This window comes from Lissotriton vulgaris, chromosome 10 (assembly GCF_964263255.1).
Source record: "Lissotriton vulgaris chromosome 10, aLisVul1.2, whole genome shotgun sequence".
Classification (NCBI taxonomy): domain Eukaryota; kingdom Metazoa; phylum Chordata; class Amphibia; order Caudata; family Salamandridae; genus Lissotriton; species Lissotriton vulgaris.
Genome location: NC_141698.1, coordinates 371,830,609 through 371,856,543, shown reverse-complemented (window position 1 = coordinate 371,856,543; position 25,935 = coordinate 371,830,609). Strand labels below are relative to the sequence as shown.

At 47.8% G+C, this 25,935-nt stretch overlaps 1 protein-coding gene across 1 annotated transcript in view; it reads left to right on the top strand.

The window, feature by feature from the left end:
* The window catches only part of DNAAF8 (dynein axonemal assembly factor 8), a 1,006,155-nt gene that overhangs the window by 865,923 nt on the left and 114,297 nt on the right, over positions 1-25,935 (top strand). Inside the window, exon 29 of the mRNA XM_086939618.1 lies at positions 20,880-20,965. Within this exon, the coding sequence (XP_086795744.1) occupies positions 20,880-20,965 (86 nt within the window). The remainder of the gene's footprint in view (positions 1-20,879; positions 20,966-25,935) is intronic.

Genomic DNA, 25,935 nt, shown 5'->3' with positions numbered 1-25,935 from the left:
CGTTCTGGAACATTTTGCCGTTCCTGTATTTCTGGCACCGCTGTGGGAAAGGCAAAAGGACCGTCCGCATGTACGAGAAAAACTCTTAATCAGGTCGTCAGTCCTTGCAGCTTTGGCACAGCCCTGCTGGAGCAAGGCCGGCGCAACTGTGCCAAAGTCATAATCAGGCCCTTAGATTGTTGTGGAAATTGTAAGTTTCACTCCTTTAGTGTCCAATACCCCCCAAATTAGCTGAAGGGTGTAGTGGGAATAGTAAATGTCACCCCTCTAGTGCCCTACACTTTCCCCAGATTGTGTTAGATTGAAGTGGGAATAGTAAATGTCAGCCTTAGTGTCCATCACGTTCCCTGAATTTTTTTAGATTGGTATGAGAACAGTAAATGTTACCCCTTTAGTATTCAACATTTTCGCAAATTGGTATAGAGTGGAGTGGGAATTGTAAATGTCACCTTTTTAGTGTCCACCACCTTCCCCAAGTTAGTATTGATTGGAGGGGGAATAGTAAATGCCAACCTTTTAGTGGCCAACATCTTCCCCAAATTGGTATAGATTGGAGTGGGAATAGTAAATGTAACCCTTTTAGTGTGCAACACCTTACTCAAATTCCATATATTGGAGTGGGAATAGTAAATGTCACCACTTTAGTGTCCAAAACTTTTTTTTCAAATGTTTTATGCTGGAGTGTAATTATTTAATGTTTGGGGCCTTATTGCGATATCGGCAGACTTATGTCCGCCCGACACCGTTGTAGTCTCAGGACCGATCGACCTCTGGTCGGCGGTCCCGACACTACTATCACAATGTGACCGCACACTTCCATTTGTCTATCTATGGGAGCTTGTGCTGTGGCCGTAAACCAGCCGTAGCACAAGCTCCCATAGACAAATAGGAGAGTCTGTTATTCCCTGCACAGAGTGCAGGGATTAACTGGTCGGCACAATAGGTGCCTCCTCGGCCCCCAACGGAAGAAGGGGGCCCTGTTAGAGGCCCTCAAAGTCGCTTTCCGACAGGCTTTCCATGTCAGAAAGCCCAAAATGTAAAGCCTGTCAGAAACCGATATTGTAATCCTGATGGTGGAAATGCCATCCATAGGGATTATGGTGCGGCCTCCGACTGGTCGATGGGCTCCTTCAGCACGTCGGAATGCAGTCAGAATGACTAGTTGGTTTCACTTTGGACCACCTGCATTGTAATGCAGGGGTTGGAAGTGAAACCTACGATGTGCCTCGGAAAGCCTCCGATCTGCGGTTGGAGGCTTTCTGAGTCACATTGTAATGAGGCCAGAGTGTGAAATACTTTGTACAAATTGTTTTTTTGTGTAGTAGAATTACCTTCTGTTATTTAATTAGTATTGTTGGTGTATGTTTGTAGTAAATACAATTATTATATAAAAAGGACAAGTAACACATTTCTTTAAATGTATTTATGTTTTCAAAGTTTATTTTATTTATATTTATAATTTTTTTTAAACATGAATTTCAGATTAAAAATTAAATTTATATATACAGATAAATAAAACATTTCAAGAAATTTTTTATTACATAAAAATGTGAATCATATTTAAATGATATTGCATTTTGTACATTATCAGCTTTTTTTCCACTGTGTGACATTTTAAAAACTTTTCATACGTTGCTTTCTGTACATATTTTCAACATCATTTTAGCATAAGTTTTTTTAGTATATATTAAAGAATTGAATATAATTTATACTATTATTTCATTTATACTTTACAATTTTATTTACATTTTTTAATAAGAATTTTTGACAGGTTTATGTGTTTAATATTCTTAAACATTTTTAAATACATTTGTTCAACATTTTTTATTTTTCTCTCATTCATTTCTATGGGGAGATAGTCTTTTTTCCGTTTTATTTAGCAGCCTTTTTTTACCAATACCGTCTATTTTGTACTCTATTTGTGTCATTTTTTGTCTACTTTCCGTGATTGAGGTCTTGAAAAGGTGCTGCTGTTCGTAGAAACAGGTAAGTCTTAAAGGTTTTTGAGGGTAGGGGGAATATAGGGGGGGCAGTCTATAGGTTACTCCAGTATTGGAACTTTCATAAATTCAAATGCTTGAATCATTCCCTGTCATCAAAATGGGGGTCCCACGGTACATTAAAATTGCAGTGCACAGTTAATCCGTTCCGTGTTCTCGTCGGCCAACGGCCGACGTGAGCACTCCTTTCCTGGTGCTGCCAACGGCTGTTGCAGCCCCGCTCACCTTTTATAACGCCCGCACCTTGGCGGAATTGCCGCCGCGATTAAGGCGTTAAAAAAAGACTGGAAAGCCCTAGGCCCTTTAGCTTTGAAAAATGATATAGTAGTTATCTCAGCGATATTATTGTAATCGATATTGTATGGATCAATATTTTTGACGTACGTTAACTTGAATGTTACATTTTTTTTGTTTCCAATATTTGTGTTTTTGATATAAGTGAAAATTATTATTTTTAACAACAATATTTGTGTACTTCATATTTTTGGTTTTATTAGTTAAGTATAATATTTTTGTTAACAATATTTATTTTCCGATATTTTTGTCTTTCAATATTGTATGCATCGATATTATGTCTGTGAGCCCATTATTATTCTAGATTCCATTACAGATCTACACACTGCTCAAGCTCTACGCAGGGTTCTAGATCTATAAGACCCTCAAAATCTCTGGATCACACCTAATAGTTTTGCTTTTTCTTGTTCTAAATTGACCGTTGTTACTCTCTAACTTTTTCAGACTCCACTTAGGAGGGTTTCTCATTTAGATATCTTTCAACAAAGTCTTGATGAAAGGCGCTAATAAACATTACATTTCTATCCCAGCAGTCCAGCCAAAGACATTAGTTACCTTCTACACAACCATTGCTGCCCTTGGTTCCAGAACATCTGTAAACTGCAATGGAGTTGTTCCTAACTCTGTCATCAATGAAGTCTGCTGCAACATGTTTTGGGAATTAGCAGAACCTGTTGTGTAAGTTGCGAACTTGGCACGATTCTACAAGATCTGCTTTCCCACCCATGGGTGACACGGATAAACTTGGTTCAATACAGCAGCAATGAATGTGCAAGACATGTTATTGTAGCCCACAAGTACACTTTTCAATGTGCAATTGATCTAGAAGTATTGCTTTTGGGTTACTAATAATCCCATAAAGGGATCAGGGGCACTATGAAAACAGAAACACAATATCACACACACTGTACTAAGAAGAATGCTCACTTCTAAGTTAACATTATTTATACAGTTAGGAACAATCTGTTTCTCAGTACATCTAAATCAACTACACAGAATATTATGAAAACAGCAAGACATGTTATGAATAACGAGAATTAAATAAATCTTTCTAGCATTGTTAAATAGCATCTAAAATTGCATCTAGGACTAACACTCTAACTTCTACTTCTATGCGCTGTACTTTGAGAGCATGGAAGGAAGAGCAACTTGCAGTCCAGAGTTTGTTAGGGACAAAAGACTCACTGCATACCTTGTTGACAGCAAAGGCTGTCTTTATCAGCGAAGGCGCAAAGACAGTCTTCTCCGTGAAAGGCAAACACCCACGGCGGTAGCAGTCAGTTGGTCTTCCTCCGGGACTTGGCTTTATCAGCTTCAGGCAAGATGTAACATCTGCAAAATGTGAAGTGTGCTAGCAGCAGATGAGACCATCCCTGGCAGGATCTGGGTTGATTATCTGGGCAGAGGGGGACGTGGCTTGACGCCGAACGCGATGGCCTCTTTTGTGAAGAGCTTTTGAACCACTCTCCGTTGATCTATCCAGTCCCCGCAGGTCCAGGAAGGCACCATTTTATTTATTTATTTTATTTTATGCGATTTTATATAGCGCAAATTTTACCCGAAGGTGTCAGAGCTCTTTACATAACAACCAATTGCAAAACATAAGGATTTAGGATTACATTTGTTACATAAAAGATACAAACAGAAAAAAATTGCAAATGTACAAGATGTAAAGTCACACAAGGAAGAGATACAAGCAGAAAGAAAAATTGCAAATGTACAAATAGTAAAGTCACTCAAGGAAGAGATACAAATGGATATACTCTGAGTGTCACATAGGAATGGTAGAGAGTACAAAGGTCTACTGCATATACTAGTGATTAGAGTTATCTCTATATACATATATACACATAGTAGATTTTCTCAGGTCAAGACCCAAAAAAAAACCAACAGAAGAGCAGAGTTCCATTAAGTGAGTTTAGAGGGGAACGCAGTCACAGCACTGAGGGAGGGTGGGAGGGATACAAGGGTAATGAGAAAAGGCAAATCAGAAAAGGGAAGAAACATTTGAGGATCGTCAAGGGGGAAACGAGGGAAAAGGGGTAAAGGACGAGGGAATGGACAAGATGGCGGGTCAGGGTCCAGAGAAAAGCGGCCGACAGCAGCAGCAAAATGGCGGCCAGGACAAAAGAAAAAGTAAAGAAGTCCATGAGAGTCCGTGGTGTAGTTTCTTTCATTCGAATGTGGCTGCAGGGCTGCTGCCTGCATCTGGTGTTTTCATGGCCCCACTGCTTTTTTTTGGGGAGGGGTGTGTGTGCCCCGAGGGCTGCTCCGCACACGCCGTCTCTGCTGGCCCAGAATTGCGGGGTCTGCTGCAGACGTGGGGCGGCCGGGGAGCGCGGCCAGGGCTCACCTTTCTCGGTGGGTGCTGCATGCTGATCCTGCAGGTCTAGGAGAACCATAAATCCTTGGTGTGTAGAGGAGCCTCCGGCGCTGCTCTGGCCCCCAGGGGCGCGGGGAACCCGGGCTCCACTTCAGAGCGGCCCGGGGCCGGGGAAACCACTGTTGTTGGGTGGTGGGTTGGATGCCAGGCTGACGGGCTTCCCACTCCCCACAGGCCCCTCTCGGCACGGCGCCTCTGTACTCACCGGTGTCCAGCCGCACGACCTGGGGCAGCCGGTAGGAGCTGATGAGCTGGTCTAGGGGCAGAGAGGCCAAACTCCAGTGCAACTCCTTGAGCGGGGGCACAGCGGGGAAATCCATGCTCCTGGGCTGCGGTCGGCAGAGAGGTGGCCGGAGTGCAGGAGCAGGAGAGGCGGCAGTACTCCGTCGGGGTCCGTGAGCGGGCGAAGGCCGGGTCGTTGTGCAGGACGCATGTGCACCGGCCGTGGCAGCGCAGCTGTTGCTAGGAAGCTACAGCCCTTCCCACTGAGAGCAGGTGTGTCCTTTCTCCTCCGCTCTCATTTCCATGCACAGCTGCAGCTGAGGTGAGACCGGGCCCTCCACTCCCCCTCCCAACTGGGGAGTAGTTCTTCCCATTGACAAGAAGCTGCGCCTCTGATTGAGCCGAGATTGGAATCCTGCTGGAGCCCCGATCGGAAAAGAACAGAAGTGAGCCGGCCTGTGAGGTTGGCCCCGCTGAGAGTGACCCACCCAAAGAACGCAGTATCGAGGACTTGCGGGGGACTGAGGCGCAGTGGTAGATGTGTTGTCTTCCCCTCGACCTTGGCAAGATTGGGGCTGCACGGTGCACCCGGGCGAACAGCTGGGGCCTCCAGGGAGCATCGGTGAGCCTCTCTTCTACCACTGGGGAACTAGAACCTGACTGCAGACCTGCTGCAGCTTTTGAAGGTAGGCCTGCAAATCAGCAGGCCTTTTGAGATTGAAGGCAGGAAGGAGGGTTACCTGAGAATGGTAGACAGGAGGGAACGTTTGACTGCGGCGGGGACCAGGGGACACAAAGGCACTCCTCAGCAATACCAGGTGACCAGTCTGCCCTAGCGCTTATTCCCGGGAGCAGCTGTACTTCCACAGGAAGATTGGGGACCAGTGAGAGGCAGCCTGAGGAGGTGGGGAGAAGTAACAGGTATCTAGGGGCCATCAACAAAGTCCCAAAATAGGCTAAACTGGAGAATGAATGATTGGGAAACCCAGGGAATGCATAGAAGCTGGTAGGAGCAAACCAGAGTAAATGAAAAACCAGCGAGTTAGGCCCCGCAGCTGTAGGATGGCAGAGGTTCTGGTTTATAAGGTCTGACATTCCGCAAGGGCCACATTAGCGTTGGTGTGGGCCATTGATGGTCAAAGTGGTGAAAGACTAAAGCAACTAGTCTAGAAATCCTCAGCAAACTGGTGATACAAGGCCCGACACTCATCAAGCCCCATGGAGTTTGGCACCGGGTAGAGTGGAGAAGTATGGCATAGGGCATTCAGCCCTGATAATTGTGCAGAAATGGAGGAATGGTGAAGCCTAAGGGGAATCTACCGCCACAGATGAACAAAATGGATAAATATGCGGTCCCAATACCCCAGCAGGAAGAAGAGACAAGGCCCGCCAGTCCAGTGGCCTCAGCTGCCAAAGCGGAGACCTCATTGGGGGCAATAATGACGGCGATGAAAAAACGTCAGTCTTCTCTGGAGCCCAAAATAAATGTGGTTACTATAGAGGTGGGGCTATTCAGAGCAGACCTTCAATAGATGTCAGACATGGTGTGCACAGCAGAGACCAATATTAGCAAACTCTAGACCTCAACTAGTTTTGAAGACCAGGAAGGGAGTTCCAGGCAAATTAATCTACAGATAGTAGAGGTTACTGAAGGGGCGAAAGCCCAAAGCATAATCTATCTGTAGAAGAAATAATCACAAAGCACCTGAAGCCGAAATGCTTATCAAAGTTCTTTTCAGTGGAGAAGGCCCATAGGGCTCCAGTCCCACCTCCGAGCCCGGGTGCCCTGCTGCATACTATTATAGCCTGAATGTTGAACTTCAGAGTCCGAGACGTAATTCTGCAAGCAACCCGAGCACAACACGACCTTAAATATGAGAACTCCATGGTTTGCTTCTTCCCAGACTTTACCTACCAGATCCAGAAACAAAGAAGCCGTTTTGAGGGGATCAAGAGAGCCCTTAGGGAAAAGGTCTTAAAATATATGATATTTCCCGCCAAGCTCAAAGCCCTTGCAGAAGGAAAATCCTGGTTCTTTCAGTCCCCAGCGGAGGCGTGGGACTGGTAAGAGTGATAGCGCACACAGGATTCTTGACCCAACCGTAGCAGAAGACATCCTAACCTCGCACAGCACACAATGGAAAGATCTCAGCTGATGAAGCAGGTCGCAGAGGAGGAGACTAGTCCCAGATAGCCCTGTAACCCTGTATGGGGAGCAGTTGATACTAGAGACCCTGAAACCTATCAAGGGCAAGGGATGCAGAAAATCAAGGGAACATCAGAAGTCAGGCGGTGAGGGGTATGCATGAAGCAAACTGGGTTTTGGAAGAGTAAGGGACACAGACACAATTAATGGGACTGGGGGATGCTTTGAGATCGATTTGAGTATCCTTCAGATCGCTAACCAATGGAGTGGAAACGTGGGGAAATGGTTGAAATGGTCTGGGTAGAGCGATGTCTTTCATGGGGGTGGGGAAATACCTGCGGGCTGAGCAGGCTTCCAGAGGAGTTATACCAGGAAAGTCAACCTCCAAATAATGGTTGTTTTGCTAGTTGGGGCGATAGGCGCTCTGCATTTGGGGTTGTGGGAAGTTCTAATCCCACAGTGCAGGGTGGCAAAGTGGGGGGAGTTAGGGGGTTAGTTTATTTGTTAGCATTTACAGATGCAGTTGCACGAGACTCAATTCTTCAGAGTGAGGGGCAAACCGAAGGGGACGATGAGCCATGGCAAGTAATCAAAACCGTGAGCTGAATCAGGGGCATCACAGATCACATTTAAAAGATGGCAACGTACAAACAACAAACATTTAAAATCATATTCTGGAACGTAAATGGCTTGGGGTAAAAAATAAAGTGCACTTTAGTGCTTCAATTTATCCGATGACACAGACCAGATGTGGGCTTCCTACAGGAGACACACTTGCAAGGTCACATGCTGTTGGTGCATGCCGTATACACGTCAGGATCGTGTGGAGTAGGAATCCTTCTCAGAGCTGCCACAGCGTACATCCCTGGGGAAACATGGATAGATTTGTTACTCCAAACAGGGAGGTGGGATGGAAGACCTTTGAATTTGGGCTCTGTATACCCCCTCCGCAGGGGGAACATCCTTTACAATGTAACCTTTTACCTGTTTGGCATGGGACGTGTAACCCTGCAGGGGCTGTCTGAAGAGCAGGACACCTCATCGACCCTGTGGGAGAGCTGCTCCTGTTTGTTTCCTGCTTTTCTGGCCACTTCGCCACCACGCCTCGCGGCCCCCGCTCCGCGGGAGCCGCTCGCAGGCGAGAGACCTTGATCCAGTCCTTGTTTTGCCACGTGCTTTGTGCACCAACGTCCCTTCAAGGAAACCACAGCCTGACTGCAAGCCCAGAGGCGGGACTGCGAGGACCAGCGTGCTCAGCGGCGCTGATTGGCCGCAGCTGGTCCTCTTCCCGCCACCTCCACCGTCAAAACACCGCAGTGTGAGTGCTGCTGCCTGGGACACCTCATCGACCCTGTGGGAGAGCTGCTCCTGTTTGTTTCCTGCTTTTCTGTCCACTTCGCCACCACGCCTCGCGGCCCCCGCTCTGCGGGGGCCGCTCGCAGGCGAAAGACCTTGATCCAGTCCTGGTTTTGCCACGTGCTTTGTGCACCAACGCCCCTTCAAGGAAACCACAGCCTGACTGCAAGCCCAGAGGCGGGACTGCGAGGACCAGCGTGCTCAGCGGCGCTGATCGGCCGCAGCTGGTCCTCTTCCCGCCACCTCCACCTCTTCATTTCCCTGATATTCAGTGACAGAAATGCGCACGCGGGACGCGCGCGGGACAAAGCCCGGGGCTAAGACCGGGCAAAGAGCGGGCCGTTTTAGGCCGTTAGAGGCAGTTAGAGACTGGACTTGGCCACCCTATTTCACTCCTCAATCACACTCTTCACTTTGCATCCATTATGGCAACACGTGAGTTTAGAGACAGAGCAGCCAAATCTAAACTAAAAAATGGTACCTTGGACGATTTCATCACCAGGACCCACACTGCCATCGATAACGAAATAACTAAGATGCAACACAGGGTTTCATTAGAACTGGAAGCGGCTAGAAGACTGTCAGTTGAACTAACTGCCGCCAAAAAATCCTCTCTAGGTCCTATTGCTTGGGCGAAAACACCAGAGCGCCCGCCCGGCTCAACACCCACCCTGATTGTTACAAATTCTGTTATCCATGTAGCACAAGCAGATAGTATATCTCCCCCACAGGGGGAATTCCCACAAAACCCCACTCCTTCTCCAAATTCTCATCTGGGTGCAATTGTAGAACATAAGAAGGGAACGGAGGAGGGCTTACCATCCAAAGACGAACCCACCCCTGCCTCACCTATAAGAGGTAGTAATTCACCCAAATCACAAAAGCACCCACACAATAAAAGGAAGCGTGACCCCACCTCGGCATACTCAAGGAAAAAGGCTAAAGTGGCCAAGGCGCAGTTACCAACAAAGGCACCTCCCCTTGCTACGCTGCCATCACCCAAATCCTCTCCCCTGGTACCATGCCCAGAAAATGCTTCCTCTCACACAGTAGTCATTCAAGAAAATAATGACCTCATCATAGAAAGCGACACTGTAGGAACCCCGCTCTGTACCATCAAAGGGAAGGACGTTGAATTTCTCACTGTTGTCTGGGAAACACTCAAAAAACTACTTTCCCCACTAGAAAAGAGATTCACACACATAGAAACACAGCTACTGGAAATAGAAAAAGCATACTAAATCTGGCAACCATCACCATGCAGAACCCTAAATTTACATGCTCAAATGGACCCCTGCCGCCTGCAGCACCTTCTGATCCTACGACTAAGGTTGCTGTGAACTCGCGGCCTCCTCCCAAGGCCAAGTCACCAGGAACCATCAATACACTTCCACCTTCCCACCCGGTTGCAACCTCTTCTTCTGCTAGTGTTAGCGGCACACCTAAGGTCAAACCAACACCTAAACGCCGAACCAAGGTAGAAACCCATAATCCTCCTAGTAGGGCAATGTCAAATACCATGCAATCGGGGGCTGTATCCCTCCCGCCACCCCCCCCTAGCTACATCTGGCCAAAGAGCACCTGCCCCGACTGACCATCTTAATCCGAGGCAAAATGACCAGAATACAAACCCCCTAACATCGCAGAGAGCCAGCACCAGCTTCATACGATCAAGGGGATTTGTAGATCTCCCCCCTGAGGTTAGCCCCTATGTTGTGGTGCTGACAGGGGTGACCGAATTGACGTACAACCAGCAGGAAAACTTTGCCTCCCTTAAGAATAAAGTGATCCACTGGTTGGGCGCCAATAAACCAATACCCAACCACCTAAGGAGCAAAATCCTTATGGTACGGAGGGTACCCTGGGTAGGGACCACACAAAAGTCCACCTGCGGAGACTGTGTGATTGTCTCCTTTGAGGATTCTAACACTGCTCACGCCATTTACTCATGGATCAACCATAGTTCAACCGCCTCAATAATAGCAAGACCACTTACCTTTTTCTATCCACCATGTCCCCCTCCAGCCCAGGGGGGGAATTGGAGTAGGATACAGGCGAGGAACCACACATGGGGAGTACAACGCAACTGGTGGGCAGATACACTCGGAGGATGGAACGGGGTCCCAGTGTCCAATAGATATGGATGTCTTGAGGAAGTGGACTGACTTCTACATTCAACAACTACCGAACCCCCTTCACCAACCCCAAACTGCGCCCATATTCAGCCTACGGGCGACGCATTAACCATTAGTGTTCCAAATACACATATGGTTGGTCAATCTTTTCCACCAACACCAGCCCACATAATTATAAACGATCACAGAGTAGGGGTAGGTAGGCAAGTCACATGCTCATCCAAGGGTGTAACTATTGATTCCCACTTGAGGCTGGAACATAATCCCCCTATTTCACATAGCCTCAAACCAAATAGCGCCCTATTGGACGCATCCCCACCCAACCAATGTGGGAAACCTGTAGCACAAGAGCGCTCCGTGATACCGGACACTAGAAGCACACCGGAGGCTCTGGGCATAATTTCCATTCTGTCCTGGAATGTGGCAGGGCTAGCCAATAAAGTAGACACCCCTGACTGGACAGACCTAGTAGTGGGCTATGACATATGTCTCTTACAAGAGACATGGGCTAGAGAACAATTCAGCCGCCAGGGATTCGCTATCTTTAACATTGAAGCGAAATGGGGAGGAAAGGGCCGACCCTCAGGAGGACTTTCGACCTGGGTTGGGTCCCATTTGGCCTGTAGGGCCACACAGCTGGAAACCAACTCCTGTGACTTCCAGTGTGTCTCTCTTGATTGGCCATGCGGAGGGAAGCTCGTACTGATAAACATATACTCAAGGCCAGTGGGGGTTGCAGCAACTTCGGTTCCTGTGGAAGATCTAGCACAGTTCCTCGACACACATAATTTTTCTTCCCCTCTAATCATAGGTGGTGACTTCAATCAGCAATATGAACCACTTCCTGACTACCTAGAGGGCATATCCAGCGAGGAGGATGACCTATGGGACATTCCTACCCTGACAGATCCAGTGACTAAGGCATGTTCCCCTCTTGCCATCCAGATAATGTCCCTTACTCTCAGCCACTCGCTGAGGGCGTGTAATGGTCGGACTGAGGGTGATATCCCGCCAAAAAATACCTTTAATAGACCGGGCTATGAGTCACGGATTGATTATATAATGGTTCCAACCAGGGATTGGAGGAGGGTGAAAGACTTCAAAGTCATCCCTAGACACGATAGTGATCATAATCTGCTCTCACTAAAATTCGAGATCCCTGGCTGGCAAACAGATAAGGTAGACACTAATGCACCATCACAGCCCGACCTTGTGCTATCCAGCAATAGGCGCAGAATCAAATGGGCCAAATTGCTGGAAAACCACAGCAATATTGAGAGACTCTATGCACTAGTCGCCCCCGCCCTGGAAAAAGTTGAGTGCTGCATGAACCATTCAGCTAGCGAATCGGAGACCAAAACCACAGATAGTTTGGATACTCAGGCACAATTGGCCGTTCTTGGTAACATTCATTCGGACTTATGCACTAATCTTGCAGAGGTACTGAATCCAGTTACCAGGCCTCACAAGCCCAAACAGAGAAGAGCGACTTGGTTCAATGCCTCTTGCAGGGAAGCAAAAATCCTACTCTTGGAATCGCTCAAAGCACGAGACACTTTAAACACAATAAGGGAGAGACGATTAGCCTACAAATCTGCCCTCCACACTGCAAAAAAAGATTGGGACGAGGAGAATTGGACAAAAATCACAGCTGCCCTCGCTTGCCGAGACTCACGGACCTTCTGGCAAATTGTTAGGCACGGTCCGGCCGAACCACCTGCAGCAGTTGAGGCCAACATAGCACCATCTGTATGGGAGGAGCATTTTAAAAATCTATACCATCCACATAGCAATGACAGTGGGAGAAGTGAACTTGCAGGAGTGTCCCCCAAAATCAAAAATAGTGTAATTGCCATGGATAGTTCCACCATAAAAAACAGTGCAATTGCCATGGATAGTTTCACCTTAAAGGAAGTCACCCTGGCAATTTCCTCCCTGCCTGCAGGTAAGGCGCCGGGCCTAGACAGGCTTCCAGGTGATCTTTACAAGCATGAACCTAAAGTCTGGGCTCCCTACCTTGGGGTATTATTCAATTCCATCTTGAAAGGTCTGCCAATCCCTTCCACCTGGCCAGGGGCCGAAATAGTGCCAATTTTCAAAAAGGGGTCCCCCCTCCTCCCTGCAAACTATAGGCCAATAAGCCTAATTGATGTATCCCAGAAACTTTTTTCCACGCTTTTGTAAAACCGCTTGCATGAGTGGATCAGGGACTTCAACATTCTTAGCCCCTTTCAAGCAGGCTTCAGGGAGAAGGTCTCCACGGTGGACCAGGTCTTTCGTCTCGTCCTCATACAATGGAAAACAGTGCAGTTGGAGGGTGGCAGCCTCTACACTGTATTTGTGGACCTGAGGGCAGCGTTCGACCTGGTCCCGAGGAACAAGCTGTGGGAGGTCCTTGACAAACTGGGGGTCCCCGAAGGTCTTTTGAACATGATAATCCGCCTTCACACCACTAATTTTGCCCAGGTTAGATGTGGCAGGATGGGGGAATTGTCTGAGAGGTTCCCCGTTGGCAGGGGGGTAAGGCAGGGTTGCGTGCTCGCACCAACCCTGTTCTGCCTCTATGTCAACGGGGTAATCTCCCACTTAGCGGATGTACCAAATTCTGACGCCCCAAAATTGGCTGCTGAGAGGGTCCCAGCCATTATGTTTGCCGACGACACACTGCTACTGTCTAAGTCCGCAAAAGGCATCCAGCGAATCCTTGACGGCTTTGTGGACTTCTGTGAGGCCCATGGATTAGAAATTAACGCCACCAAGACGAAATTCATGGTCCTCAACCCCCCACAGAAACATCACTTTAGTCCCAGCATTGCACATATCAAGCTGGAAAGAGTAACAAGCATTGGAAATGCAATAGGTCTCGCACCATTAGAGTTAGTGCTTTTAGAATTGTTTATGTTTTTTTTTTGTAAATGTTAAGCATTTTTGTTTCCAGTAGCCTATGCTAAAGAATTACAAATAAAAAAAGCCATAAACATTTCTAAAAGCTCTAACTGAAATGGTCTGAGACCTATTGCACTGTGTGAGGGTGAGAGGGTGAGGGTGAGGGTGGGTGAGGGTGAGTGAGGGTGAGGGGTTGAGGGTGAGTGAGGGTGAGGGGTTGAGGGTGAGTGAGAGTGAGGGTGGGTGAGGGTGAGTGTGGGTGAGTGAGGGTGAGTGAGGGTGAGGGGTTGAGGTTGAGGGTGAGGTGTTGAGGGTGAGGGTGAGTGAGGGTGAGTGAGGGGTTGAGGGTGAGTGAGGGTGAGGGTGAGTTAGGGTGAGGCGTTCAGGGTGAGTGAGGGTGAGGTGTTGAGGGTGAGTGAGGATGAGTGAGGGTGAGTGAGGGGTTGAGGTTGAGTGAGGGTGAGGGTGAGTGAGGGTTGAGGGTGAGGGGTTTAGGGTGAGTGAGGGGTTGAGGGTGAGTGAGGGTGAGTGAGGTGTTGAGGTTGAGTGAGGGTGAGGGTGAGTTAGGGTGAGGGGTTGAGGGTGAGTGAGGGTGAGTGAGGTGTTGAGGTTGAGTGAGGGTGAGTGAGGGTGAGGATGAGTGAGGGTGAGTGAGGGTGAGTGAGGGTGAGGGTGAGGGGTTGAGGGTGGTGAGGGTGAGGGTGAGTGAGGGTGAGGAGTTGAGGGTGAGTGAGGGTGAGTGAGGGTGAGTGAGGGGTTGAGTGAGGGTGAGGGTGAGTTAGGGTGAGGTGTTGAGGGTGAGTGAGTGTGAGGGGTTGAGGGTGAGTGAGGATGAGTGAGAGTGAGGGTGAGTGAGGGTGAGTGGTTGAGGGTGAGTGAGGGTGAGTGTGAGTGAGGCTGAGGGTGAGTGAGGCTGAGGGTGAGTGAGGGTGAGGGTGAGTGAGGGTGAGGGTAAGTGAGGGTGAGGGGTTGAGGGTGGGTGAGGGTGAGTGAGTGTGAGGGGTTAAGGGTGAGTGAGGGTGAGGGTGAGTGAGGGTGAGACCTAAAAACGACTTGAAAAAACAAGATCACACAGAAAACCAGCTTCTACTTCAAGTTATTTGTTGGAGCCCTCACACCTCTCAGAAAGTAGGCACTCTGAACTTTTTTTAAATGTATTTTCTTTTCTTTAATGGTACACATTCGCAACTCAAAAGTGTAAAGGAGTTGATAAACCAAAGGAACAGTGAATTATATTTAATTTCGATAATTTTATGGAGATTTCATCGACCTCTGCAGCAACAGCATGTCTGTCTGCATGCGTTTGTGTCTGGGAGAGAAATAAAATGTGTCTTGCAAATCACCTGTGTACCAGGTATGCTGGAGTCTCCGAAATACGATTTATTATTAATGTTAATACATGACAACATACACAAGAAGCACCTTCTCTACATGCTACCACGCGAGAATGAGCATGTTAAACTCTGCAGAGCACACTTTGGCATGAAGCACCCGGCTGCGGTGCGGTGTACAGTCTGTCTGCAAATAACTCGGCGCTGGCAGGCAATTAGTGTGCATGAACAAGTGAAGTTTTCTATGGTACACATTCGCAACTCAAAAGTGTAAAGGAGTTGATAAACCAAAGGAACAGTGAATTATATTTAATTTCGATAATTTTATGGAGATTTCATCGACCTCTGCAGCAACAGCATGTCTGTCTGCATGCGTTTGTGTCTGGGAGAGAAATAAAACGTGTCTTGCAAATCACCTGTGTACCAGGTATGCTGGAGTCTCCGAAATACGATTTATTATTAATGTTAATACATGACAACATACACAAGAAGCACCTTCTCTACATGCTACCACGCGAGAATGAGCATGTTAAACTCTGCAGAGCACACTTTGGCATGAAGCACCCGGCTGCGGTGCGGTGTACAGTCTGTCTGCAAATAACTCGCCGCTGGCAGGCAATTAGTGTGCATGAACAAGTGTAGTTTTTATCGCACCGACCACGCGCGCAAACACCCACCACTAGTGAAAAAAAAGCGAAAGAGAAAGCAGGGTAACCTGACCCAGGAGGGGGGAGGAGGGACGAGAAATGCGTCTCGGCCGGAGCAGGGGGCGGAGCAGGGAGAGCGGGCTTTGAAATGCACTTCACACGGCCGGCCGGTCGTGAAACTGAAAGCATGGCCGGCCGGCCGTGAAAGCCTTTGATGCCGCAGGGGGTGGAGCGGCACCAGCTGGGAGAGTAGGCAAGGCAGGCGGCTGGGGGCATGTGCACGCGCTTTTAAGCTCAATGCGCATGCGCATTGAGCTTAAAAGTCACGGGCACTGCAAGGAATCGCCACGATTCCGTGCAAGTTGGACAAAGAGTGGATAAGTCCCCATAGTCTCGCTTGCTCGATGCGCATGCGCATCGACAGGCGAGACCTAAAAACCTTCGAATACCTGGGAATTGTACTAAATGATAAATTCACCTGGAGCTCACACCTGGAGAAAGCTGCACTCAAACTGACCCAGCAGTCGGGAGGCATAATGAAGCTCTTGGCAAGTAACAAATCCTCAATCAGGCCGATTGGCCCCCCACTACAGATATACAAATCCCAGGCCAAGGGGGCTGTCATCTATGGATCCGAACTATGGGGCCATGAGAAAACATCAAAGCTGCTGAAGGTGGAAAATAAATTCATTCGTAACCTTGTTGGGCTACCACCGAGCACCCCCCTTGTCCCCCTCAGGATGGACCTAGGCCTATGCCCGCTTGATGAGGAATTGGCTCTACGCCCACTGGCCTTCTGGTGTAGAGTATGGACAACTCCAGAATTGGCCAGTTACAGGGAAGGACTCCGGGAGGTCCTTGCCACTCCAGGTGCTGGAAAAATTAAATGGCTCAATTCTATCAAAATAGAATTGGATGCCCTGGGTCTCTCATCAATGTGGTCTGACCCCCAGAACACGTGCCATATCCTCTCTAAAAAGGATCTAGCCAGGTCATACCGAGAAAGAAAACTTTCCCTGATACTCAACCACCAACATCTTGGGTCCCTGACAGCTTCCTTTTTGTCCCACAAGGTGAATTACATTATGGAACCAACTTTGGATAAAATGTATCCCTCCTTTCTAAGAAAACTATACCTCCAGTGGAGACATGGATCACTCCCTATCAGAACTCTCACAACCAAATGGGGTCATGATTTAAGTAGTACCTGTCCAGCATGCAGAATTTCGGATGAAAGTGAGCTCCACATCCTTTTCTTCTGTCCAGCTTACCGAGAGATCCGAAGGTACTGGATTGTTCCCCTATGCAGGAATCTGGGATTCAAGAAGTGTTTGGCCGCTTTTAGAGTTTTAAAAACTGATCTGTCAGACCATATTGTGTTTGCTATGGCCAAGTACTTGGGCGCCCTCTGGTCTATCAGAAGGAAATGTGTCAAAACACAGACTTGAGTGCGGACTTGTGTTTAGTATATAAGGATTTCTTTTTAGTAACGTTTTATGAATTTTACAATTCGCTGTATAAATCATTTAAATGAATTGTTTTTATATAACTGTCTTTTATGGTAAACTTTTACCGAAATAAAGATTTTTTTAATTGAATTGTAACCTTTGCAACGCACTACCATTACAACAAATTAATTACAACGCAAGTGCTTTTACAACGCATGGTATCCCCCTGTACACTCCGCGGGTACAGGGGGATACCAGATCTGCCCTCGTGGCTCGGCTCCTAGAGATGCCGCTAGGCTCGCTTATTCTGGGAGGGGATATGAATGATGTAGTCTCTTGCTCTGAAGATTGATGGCAGATAGATAAGCAAACAAGGACCCCCTGAGAAGTTTTGTGGAGGCGCTGGGGTGGAATGACTTTTGGAGAGCCTATAACCAAACAGTATGCCAATACACACACATATCTGCACAACATGATAGCTTCTCCTGATCGATTATTTGTTCACCCTTGGGCAGGAGGTGGGGAGCTTCCGAGACACACATCACCTGGCAAGGGGTATCCCTGACCACTCACCGGTGGCCACCTGGTTTAAGGGACAGAAAACTGAAAGTGTCTTGCCGCCCCTGCTGGCAGCCTTGCACTTGGCGGACAGGGAGTTTTTGGAGCAGCTGCAGGAGGGCACTGAGCAATATTTCTAGCACAATGAGGGCTCAGTAGATTCCTGCTGCGTGGTCTGGGAGGCCTATAAGCCGGTGATATGGGGGAGTTTCAGGCCCTAGCTGGGGTTAAGAAAAGGGAGGATAGAAACAGACGTCACTCACTCGAACAAACAGTGTCAACCCTAAAAACTGAACTAGTACAGGGGAGTGAGCAGGGGAGGGACTCAACGCACCAGTTGTGCATGGCGTAGCAGGAGTTGGTAGATACAGCGGAGAATGCTACAAGAGCCCATATCCTATTGATCCAGAGGAGGCTGTACGACGTCGAAGATATGGCCACGAAGCTCGTAGTCCGGCTCAACAAAAGGGACAGTGAAAGAGGCTGGGTAACCGAAATCCTAGATAGCAAAGGGGGGGGATCCATACCAGGGATAAAGACATAGCTGAGGTATTTGCAGACTTTTATGAGAAAGTATATGCCTCCGGAAGGTCTGAGGCAGACTGTAAAGAGCTCTTAGAAACAATGAACTTAAATATTCTGGCTAGGGACGACAGAGAGGCACTAGACAGGGATTTAACAGTGGAAAAAATAGTGGAGGCCCTCCAGGGACTTCAGTCTGGAAAGGCCCCTGGCCCGAATGATTTTCCCTTCAAGCTGTTCAGAAAGACAGCGATAAAGTTTGCACCCCACCTTCTGAATATGTTCCTCGAGGCAATGGAGGACGGGAGGCTACCAGATGACCAACGGACAGCCACTATAGTGGTAATCTCCAAAAAAGGTAAACCACAGACAGAGTGTGTCTAATATTGTCTTATATCCCTACTCAATGTGGAGCCTCAAGTCCTGGCCAAAGTCCTTGCAAATCGATTAGCAGATGTGATACCATCGGTGATCCATCCGGATCAATCCAGCTTCATGCCGAAGCGAAGCACTTGTTTCAATCTGAGGTGAATATACAGGGTACTTCACCTGACGGAGGCAAATGGGGTAGAGGAGGCAGTGATTCTCTCCCTCTATGCCCGGCTGGCCTTTGATAGTGTGGAGTGGAACTATATTTTTGAAGTGCTGCCCCGGTTGGTATTTGGCCCTAGCTTCTGTGCCTGGGTGCTCTGCGGGCCAGGCTGAGGGTAAATGGTTGTGTCTCCCACATGTATGAATTATGGAAGAGCATGCAGCAGGGTTGTCCGCTGTCCCCCATGATCTTTGGCCTGGCCCGGGAGCCCCTGGCGGCCTGGGTTCAAGGAGTTTCATTATACCGGGACATTAAGGTGAATGATGACTGGGAGGAAAAGTTTTCACTCTATGCAGATGATATCCTATTTTACGTGACAAAGCCCCGCTCCTCAATACCAAGACTTTTTGCAAGTCTTTGACCTGTTTGGGAGCTATGATGGCTACCAAATTAACTGGGACAACTCGTTGATTTTCCGACTCTCCTCTGGCTCACTGTCTTTACCACCCTGGTGCCCAGCCCCAGACGGGCAGCAGACAGGTTCACATACCTAGGGGTCTGTATCACTAGGGACAAGAAACTATTCATGACTCTTCATGTTCTCCCCCAGATCATCCGGTTTCAGGCAGATGCAAGTCATTGGCGCACGCTGCCCCTCTTGCTGATGGGGCAAGCGGTCCTTTTTATAATGATGACTCTCCTGCGTATGCTTTACATTTTTCAGCATACACCGTTCAAAATTCCTGAATCTTATTTCCACAGAATCAAAAGCATCCTGCGGTCCCTATTGTGGGATGGGGACAGACAGAGGTTTCCTGGTAAAGCTGCTGTGGGTTGTATACAACTGGGGCCTGTCGGTCCTGGATCTTCGAGCCTACTACTCGGCTTCCCAGTTGCCCGTGGTGAACAGCTGGTTGTTTGGGGACCGGCAGGAACCAGCAAACAGGGTGGATCGTCAGGCCATGGGGAGCAGGGGCTACCCGATGCTCCTGTATGGCAGAGTCAGAGGGAACTCACTCCACCTCACACACTGGCAGTGGTGGGGGCAAGGAAAGCATCCAGTGGGTGCCTGGGCTGGGAAGGGAAACTAACAGCAGAAACTCCATTGTGGGATAGTGACTGCCTAGGTGAGGTTACAAAGCTGCTACAATACACAAAATGACATATGATAGGCATAGAGAAATTGGGTGACGTGTGGAGTGTAGGCACTCTTGTAGCGTTTGAGGTGTTGAAGGTGGAATACGAATTGACAACGGGTAGATTATTCCGATACGGACAGCTAAAATGTGCTCTGAAAAGCCACTTACTTGAGAAGGAACTCCTTCCAGACTACTCCCCAATGGAAGACAGACTGATACTAGACCCTGAGCCCTCCAAGGCAGTTTCTTTGACATACAGGAGGATCATCAATAACATGCCGAAGTGCCTCGCCTCACTTAGACAGGCTTGGATGGGTGACTTGTTAACCCTAGATGACGAAGATTGGAGTGAGGCGCCGCAGACCCCAGGGGAATAGCTATTAGGGCCGGATTCCGCCTGGTGCAGTTGTTGGCACTGCATAGAGCCTACCTCTCTAGGTCAAGGGTGTTTAAAATGGCTCGAGCAGATAAGGTTGAGTGCCTCAGGGGCTGTGGTGAGGTGAGCACGTTATTTCAAAAACTTTGTCCATGCTCAAGGGTCCAAAGCCATTGAACCGAACTAGTTGAGATAATGGGGAAGGTAGTGGGCTCGCCAGAGCCACTCAAGGCTAAGTGGCTGCTGCTGGGAGTGCCACCTGAAGAGAAGTTGTCCAGACACGTAGAGATCTGGCTCAAAATGGCTGTGGGGGTGGCTAAACACAATCTAGCCAAGCTGTGGGGGGCGGGCAGACCCCCTGAAATCAAAGACTGGAAGGAGGACCTAGACTGGTGGCCAGCTAGCCGAGCATCAGTATACAGAGCCCGGGCTGCCCACGTAGATTTGTAAAGGTATGGGGCGCATGGAAACAATTTCAGAGCACGTCCAACATAATAGGGGATGGAGAATGAGAGGACACTACTGCACAATATATAGAGAGATCGGGTCTGCACCAGTGACATCGCTCCGGGGACTAGCCCAAGAGGCTGGTATAGGCTCATGAGGCGATGTACGAAAGGAAAGGATCCCTGCGAGTGGCCCTGTGATGGTAAATTGCTATGCTTTGGAAGGTTTGTGTGTTTAATCAACTGCTCAATAAAAAGAATATATTTTAAAAAAAGAAAATCTGGGCAGACCTCTCCTGGTCAAGTGGCAGTCTTTGTTTACTAAATCTTAGCAGAAATTGGAATTTGTGACATAAGTTTAGGAATGTCTGATATAGATTATGTGCATTAGGTTATGGGTTTAGTCATTTGTATTAGTGACTACTGAAAATGTACTCATGCTCTCCGTCTTTCTTCAGCGCTCTTTGCTCAATGACAGTTCCTGTCTGGTGCTTGCAGCTCAGAGGGATAATGCTGTGTCTTGCTTTCATTCCCTAATGGACAGGTAAGCTGAAACACATTTTTAAATAAGTTCATAGTTGCATGTTCAATTCCCATAATGGCATCAGGTGCCTAGGAGAGCTTTGACGATGAAATGATTATTGCTCTTGCTGCATACACCATCTTTTATGATAAGGTTTGCTGACTTCAATCAAACAATTTGTCTTTATTCAATCACTTAAAAAGCAGATAATAAACAATTACATACACATAAATATAAAAACAACATTGACAATAAAAACGAAACTGTTTAGTTGGTACAACTCTATTAAAACAAAAAGCATAACAATCAAATAAAATCAATTCATGCACACAATATCTGCCACCAAATCAGAAGACAGAAAAAGAGTTCCTATCAATAGGTACGAATAAACTGTCCAAAAATAAAACAAGTTAAAATATCATAGCATTACGCAAACGTACAGCCCATTTTAAAAAAAGACCCTCAGCGGAGCAGACTTCTGAACAGTTAAGTTTTTGCTGATATAACAAGGCTGCTATTTTCTTAGTAAAATTGCTCTTCCGGATGGGAGACATTAAAAAACTTTTAGTAAAAGATTGATAACATTTGCAGAAAAAAATAAAGTGCAACAAAGGCGGGGGAGAACCTCATCACATAGGTAAGAGCATAGGGTAGAGTCATATATTGTCCCTGTGGAAAACAAAGTATCAACCTAATAGATCCCAGCCTAAACTGGGTAAATAACATCTACTTCATGTGCCCAGGACCATGCCCAAGTAAAGCTATACCCCCAGCACACCACACAGTATTCTCTCATGGAAGGCATCAAGATTTCTTTACCCTTCCTCAGTGCATTCCTATAAAATGCTCGCTGAGCCACCCTTTGTCCTTCCTGCTAAGGTTTGTTGGGTTCTCAAAGATGGAGGGGCAATCAAGGGCTGTGGTACAGTTTTTGATATATTTAAGCCAGGTTATTCTGTTTAAAGAGTGACAAGAGAGGAAATCTATATATATATATATATATATATATATATATATATATATATATATATATATATATATATATATATATATATTGATCTCCAACTTGAAAAACGGCAGCGCCTCTGCCCGTTTCCCCAGCGCGCAAACAGCAATGATCGTCTCGAGTCAGGCTTGTGAAATAGCTTCTTTTATTTTGCCATCAAAGTGCAGGGTGCAGAAAACATCAAACATATCTTATATATCTTTATTAACATTTAAGACACTTGTGACAAGCCATTTGTTCATTCTCATAGTTACACATTTATTGGTGTTGTATAATCATAGGTACAAGTATACCTGGATTAATTATGTTCCACAGCTTTGTATTAGTTCCATAACGAACACTTTAGCTCCAACGACGTGCGCTCCTTGATATCGATCCTCCTGTCTAGAAAACTGAAGTGTCTGATCCAGCTTTTCATTATATCCAAAAATATTTCTGTAACAAATAACAGCCAACCTCATCCCCCACCCTCAACCCACAACGTAAACCCTCCCCAACCCACCCCCTTCTGGTATACTCTCTATAATATAAAACTGGGTGATCCAACACATCAATTATGTATGGTCTCCTCTGTCTCTCTGTTGTCTCCCGACTCACTACCCGACCTTACAATTCCAGTAACCGTCTCCCGTGATGAGAGGCAATCTAATGTTATCTCTTTATTTGATGAAGCTTGCTTTTTGCTCCAGATTGGACATCACAATTACAAGGGGGCTAAATGAATCCGGTCTTCAACATCCTCTAATCTCAGTTCTTTGTGGACAGCAAAGTGCGAAGTTCTTAGAGGGACTCCCAGGATGCATGGGCACACTTTGTTCCCTTTAACTTGAATACTACCCACATCCTTATAACCCCATATACCTGCACTGTAGATTAGAATAGGAATGAATTTTCTCTCGAAAATCACCAATATGGGGCTTATTGGCTTCTTCCTTACGGAAGTACAGGAATTATCAAACATTCCCCCTAAATAGGAGAACTAGTTTACTTTCTAAATGGTCCTATCCTTGATAGTCATACAACGTGTTTTCACATTTTTGGGACCACAGACCATGAAGAAAGTGTTTGAGTAATCTTTCTCCAGATTCAGATGTTTCATATAGTCTACGAAGGAGGCAATTAATGAGCTTAGACCATTGGCTGTAATAGTAAGCAAGACTACATCATCTGCGTACAAAAGCGCAGGAATAGGTTGCTTAATAGCGACTGGAACATCCAACCCTTTCTTCTCAAGTACATATCCTAGCTCATTTATGTAAAGCAAAAACAATATAGGCATCAAAATCCCTGGCTTTTGTACCAGCATCACTCAACAAGCCTAGGAAAGAAAGATCCATAGCCTGGCTTTCCTTTACTTATGCTATGGACTTTAACATCTGTTAAAATAATGCAATACCCAAGGGGAAGGGCTTGCCAGGTAGTTACTGAACAGGATAGAGTGAGAGAGCCCTGGGCGAAGCATAGGGCCCTGTTCCACCCTATTCAATATACAACTCACTACTCACTCACTACTCACTACTCTGCACTAACTACTCTGCACTCACTACTCACTACTCTGCACTCACTACTCACTACTCTGCGCTCACTACTCTGCACTCAACACACTACTCTGCACTCACTACTCTGCACTCACTACTCTGCACTCACTACTCACTACTCTGCACTCACTACTCTGCACTCAGCACTCACTACTCTGCACTCAGCACTCTGCACTCAGCACTCACTACTCTGCACTCACTACTCTGCGCTCACTACTCACTACTCTGCACTCACTACTCTGCACTCACTACTCACTACTCTGCACTCACTACTCACTTGTCACTACTCTGCACTCACTACTCACTACTCTGCACTCAGTACTCTGCACTCACTACTCACTACTCTGCATTCACTACTCTGCACTCACTACTCTGAAATCACTAGTGTGCACTCACTACTCACTACTCACTACTCTGCACTCACTACTCTGCACTCACTATTCTGCACTCACTACTCTGCACTCACCACTCACTACTCTGCACTCACTACTCTGCACTCTGCACTCACTACTCTGCACTCACTACTCTGCACTCAGCACTCACTACTCTGCACTCACTACTCTGCACTCACTACTCTGCACTCTGCACTCACTACTCTGCACTCACTACTCACTACTCTGCACTCACTACTCACTACTCTGCACTCACTACTCTGCACTCAGCACTCACTACTCTGCACTCACTACGCCTGCACTCACTACTCTGCACTCACTACTCACTACTCACTACTCTGTAATCACTACTCTGCACTCACTACTCTGCACTCACTACTCTGCACTCACTACTCACTACTCTGCACTCACAACTCACTACTCTCCACTCACCACTCTGCACTCTCTTCTCACAACTCACTACTCACTACTCACTACTCTGCACTCACTACTCTGCACTCACTACTCACTACTCTGCACTCACTACTCTGCACTCACTACTCACTACTCTGCACTCACTACTCTGCACTCTGCACTCACTACTCTGCACTCAGCACTCTGCACTCAGCACTCACTACTCTGCACTCACTACTCTGCACTCACTGCTCACTACTCTGCACTCACTACTCTGCACTCACTACTCACTACTCTGCACTCACTACTCTGCACTCTGCACTCACTACTCTGCACTCACTACTCACTACTCTGCACTCACTACTCTGCACTCAGCACTCACTACTCTGCACTCACTACTCTGCACTCACTACTCTGCACTCACTACTCACTACTCACTAGTCTGTAATCACTACTCTGCACTCACTACTCTGCACTCACTACTCTGCACTCACTACTCACTACTCTGCACTCACAACTCACTACTCTCCACTGTAGGAAATGGGACCCCCGGCCGGCCAGGGCTTGCGCCACAGCCAGTCAGAGACCACCACTCCTATGTAAAGTCGACCCCTGCTCGCCCTCTAGGTAACGCGGCACGGGCAGTCAGGCCTATCTCGGAGGACATGTGTGAAGCATTTGCGCACGCACCCACCAACGGCAACATCCCAGGCCTCCCACAAAAGGAACTCCACACAAAGTATAGATGAAAATAGTCTTTGTATTAGGAAGGACACACAGGAACATACACTTTACAATGTGCTCAAGGCACAGCAGGGGTTACCAGGGGAAAGGTACAGAGCAGGGCCAAGGGGCCACTGCCAGGAAGGTGCACATGATGGTATTGGTATTGTAGAACATATAACAACTGGGAGCTTCCTCGGACTAGGACTAGAACACATAATCACCAGGAGCTTAGCATTAGAACACGTCCCGCCCCGGGGTCTCATAGGACTAGCAATAGAACTCACTCTAACCAGCATAGACATACATGAGGCAAGGTACACAACACAACAGAGGCCCCTATCAGCAGGCAACACTTAAGAGTTCTCAGTATCACTTTGATGTTAGTCAGTAGCACCCCCTAGGCCAGATGGCCTTCCTGAGGCAAGGGGCGCCTTAGAGTCTCGATGTCCAGAGTGGGCTGCAAGGGGCCCGGGGCAAACCTAAACGTGGCAGCGGCCCACTAAGTGCTGGGCCGCTGGGGGACTTGGACATAGCCCTGCAGGCTTGGGGGGGACAGGGGGGCAATGGTGGAGCCTCTCGCAGGGTCAGGGACACGTGGTGGGGCCACTCGGGGCCCAGGCAGGGCCAGGGACACGTGGTGGGGCCACTCGGGGCCCAGGCAGGGCCAGGGACACGTGGTGGGGCCACTCGGGACCCAGGCGTAAGGACACGTTGGAGCCGCCTCGGGGCTCGGGGGCCAGGACACGTTGGAGCCTCCTCGGGGCTCAGGACCAGAACTGTGGGCAGGCGGGGCCCCCCTCGGGGGACCCGGCATCAATGGGCGCCCCCGGGGGCCGTGACGGAGCCTCGCGGGCTCGGAGGGCCAAAACTGTAGAGGGAGCCTCTCGGGGCTCAGGGGGGCAAAGTATGGCCAGGCGGGGTCCCCCCCTCGGGGGA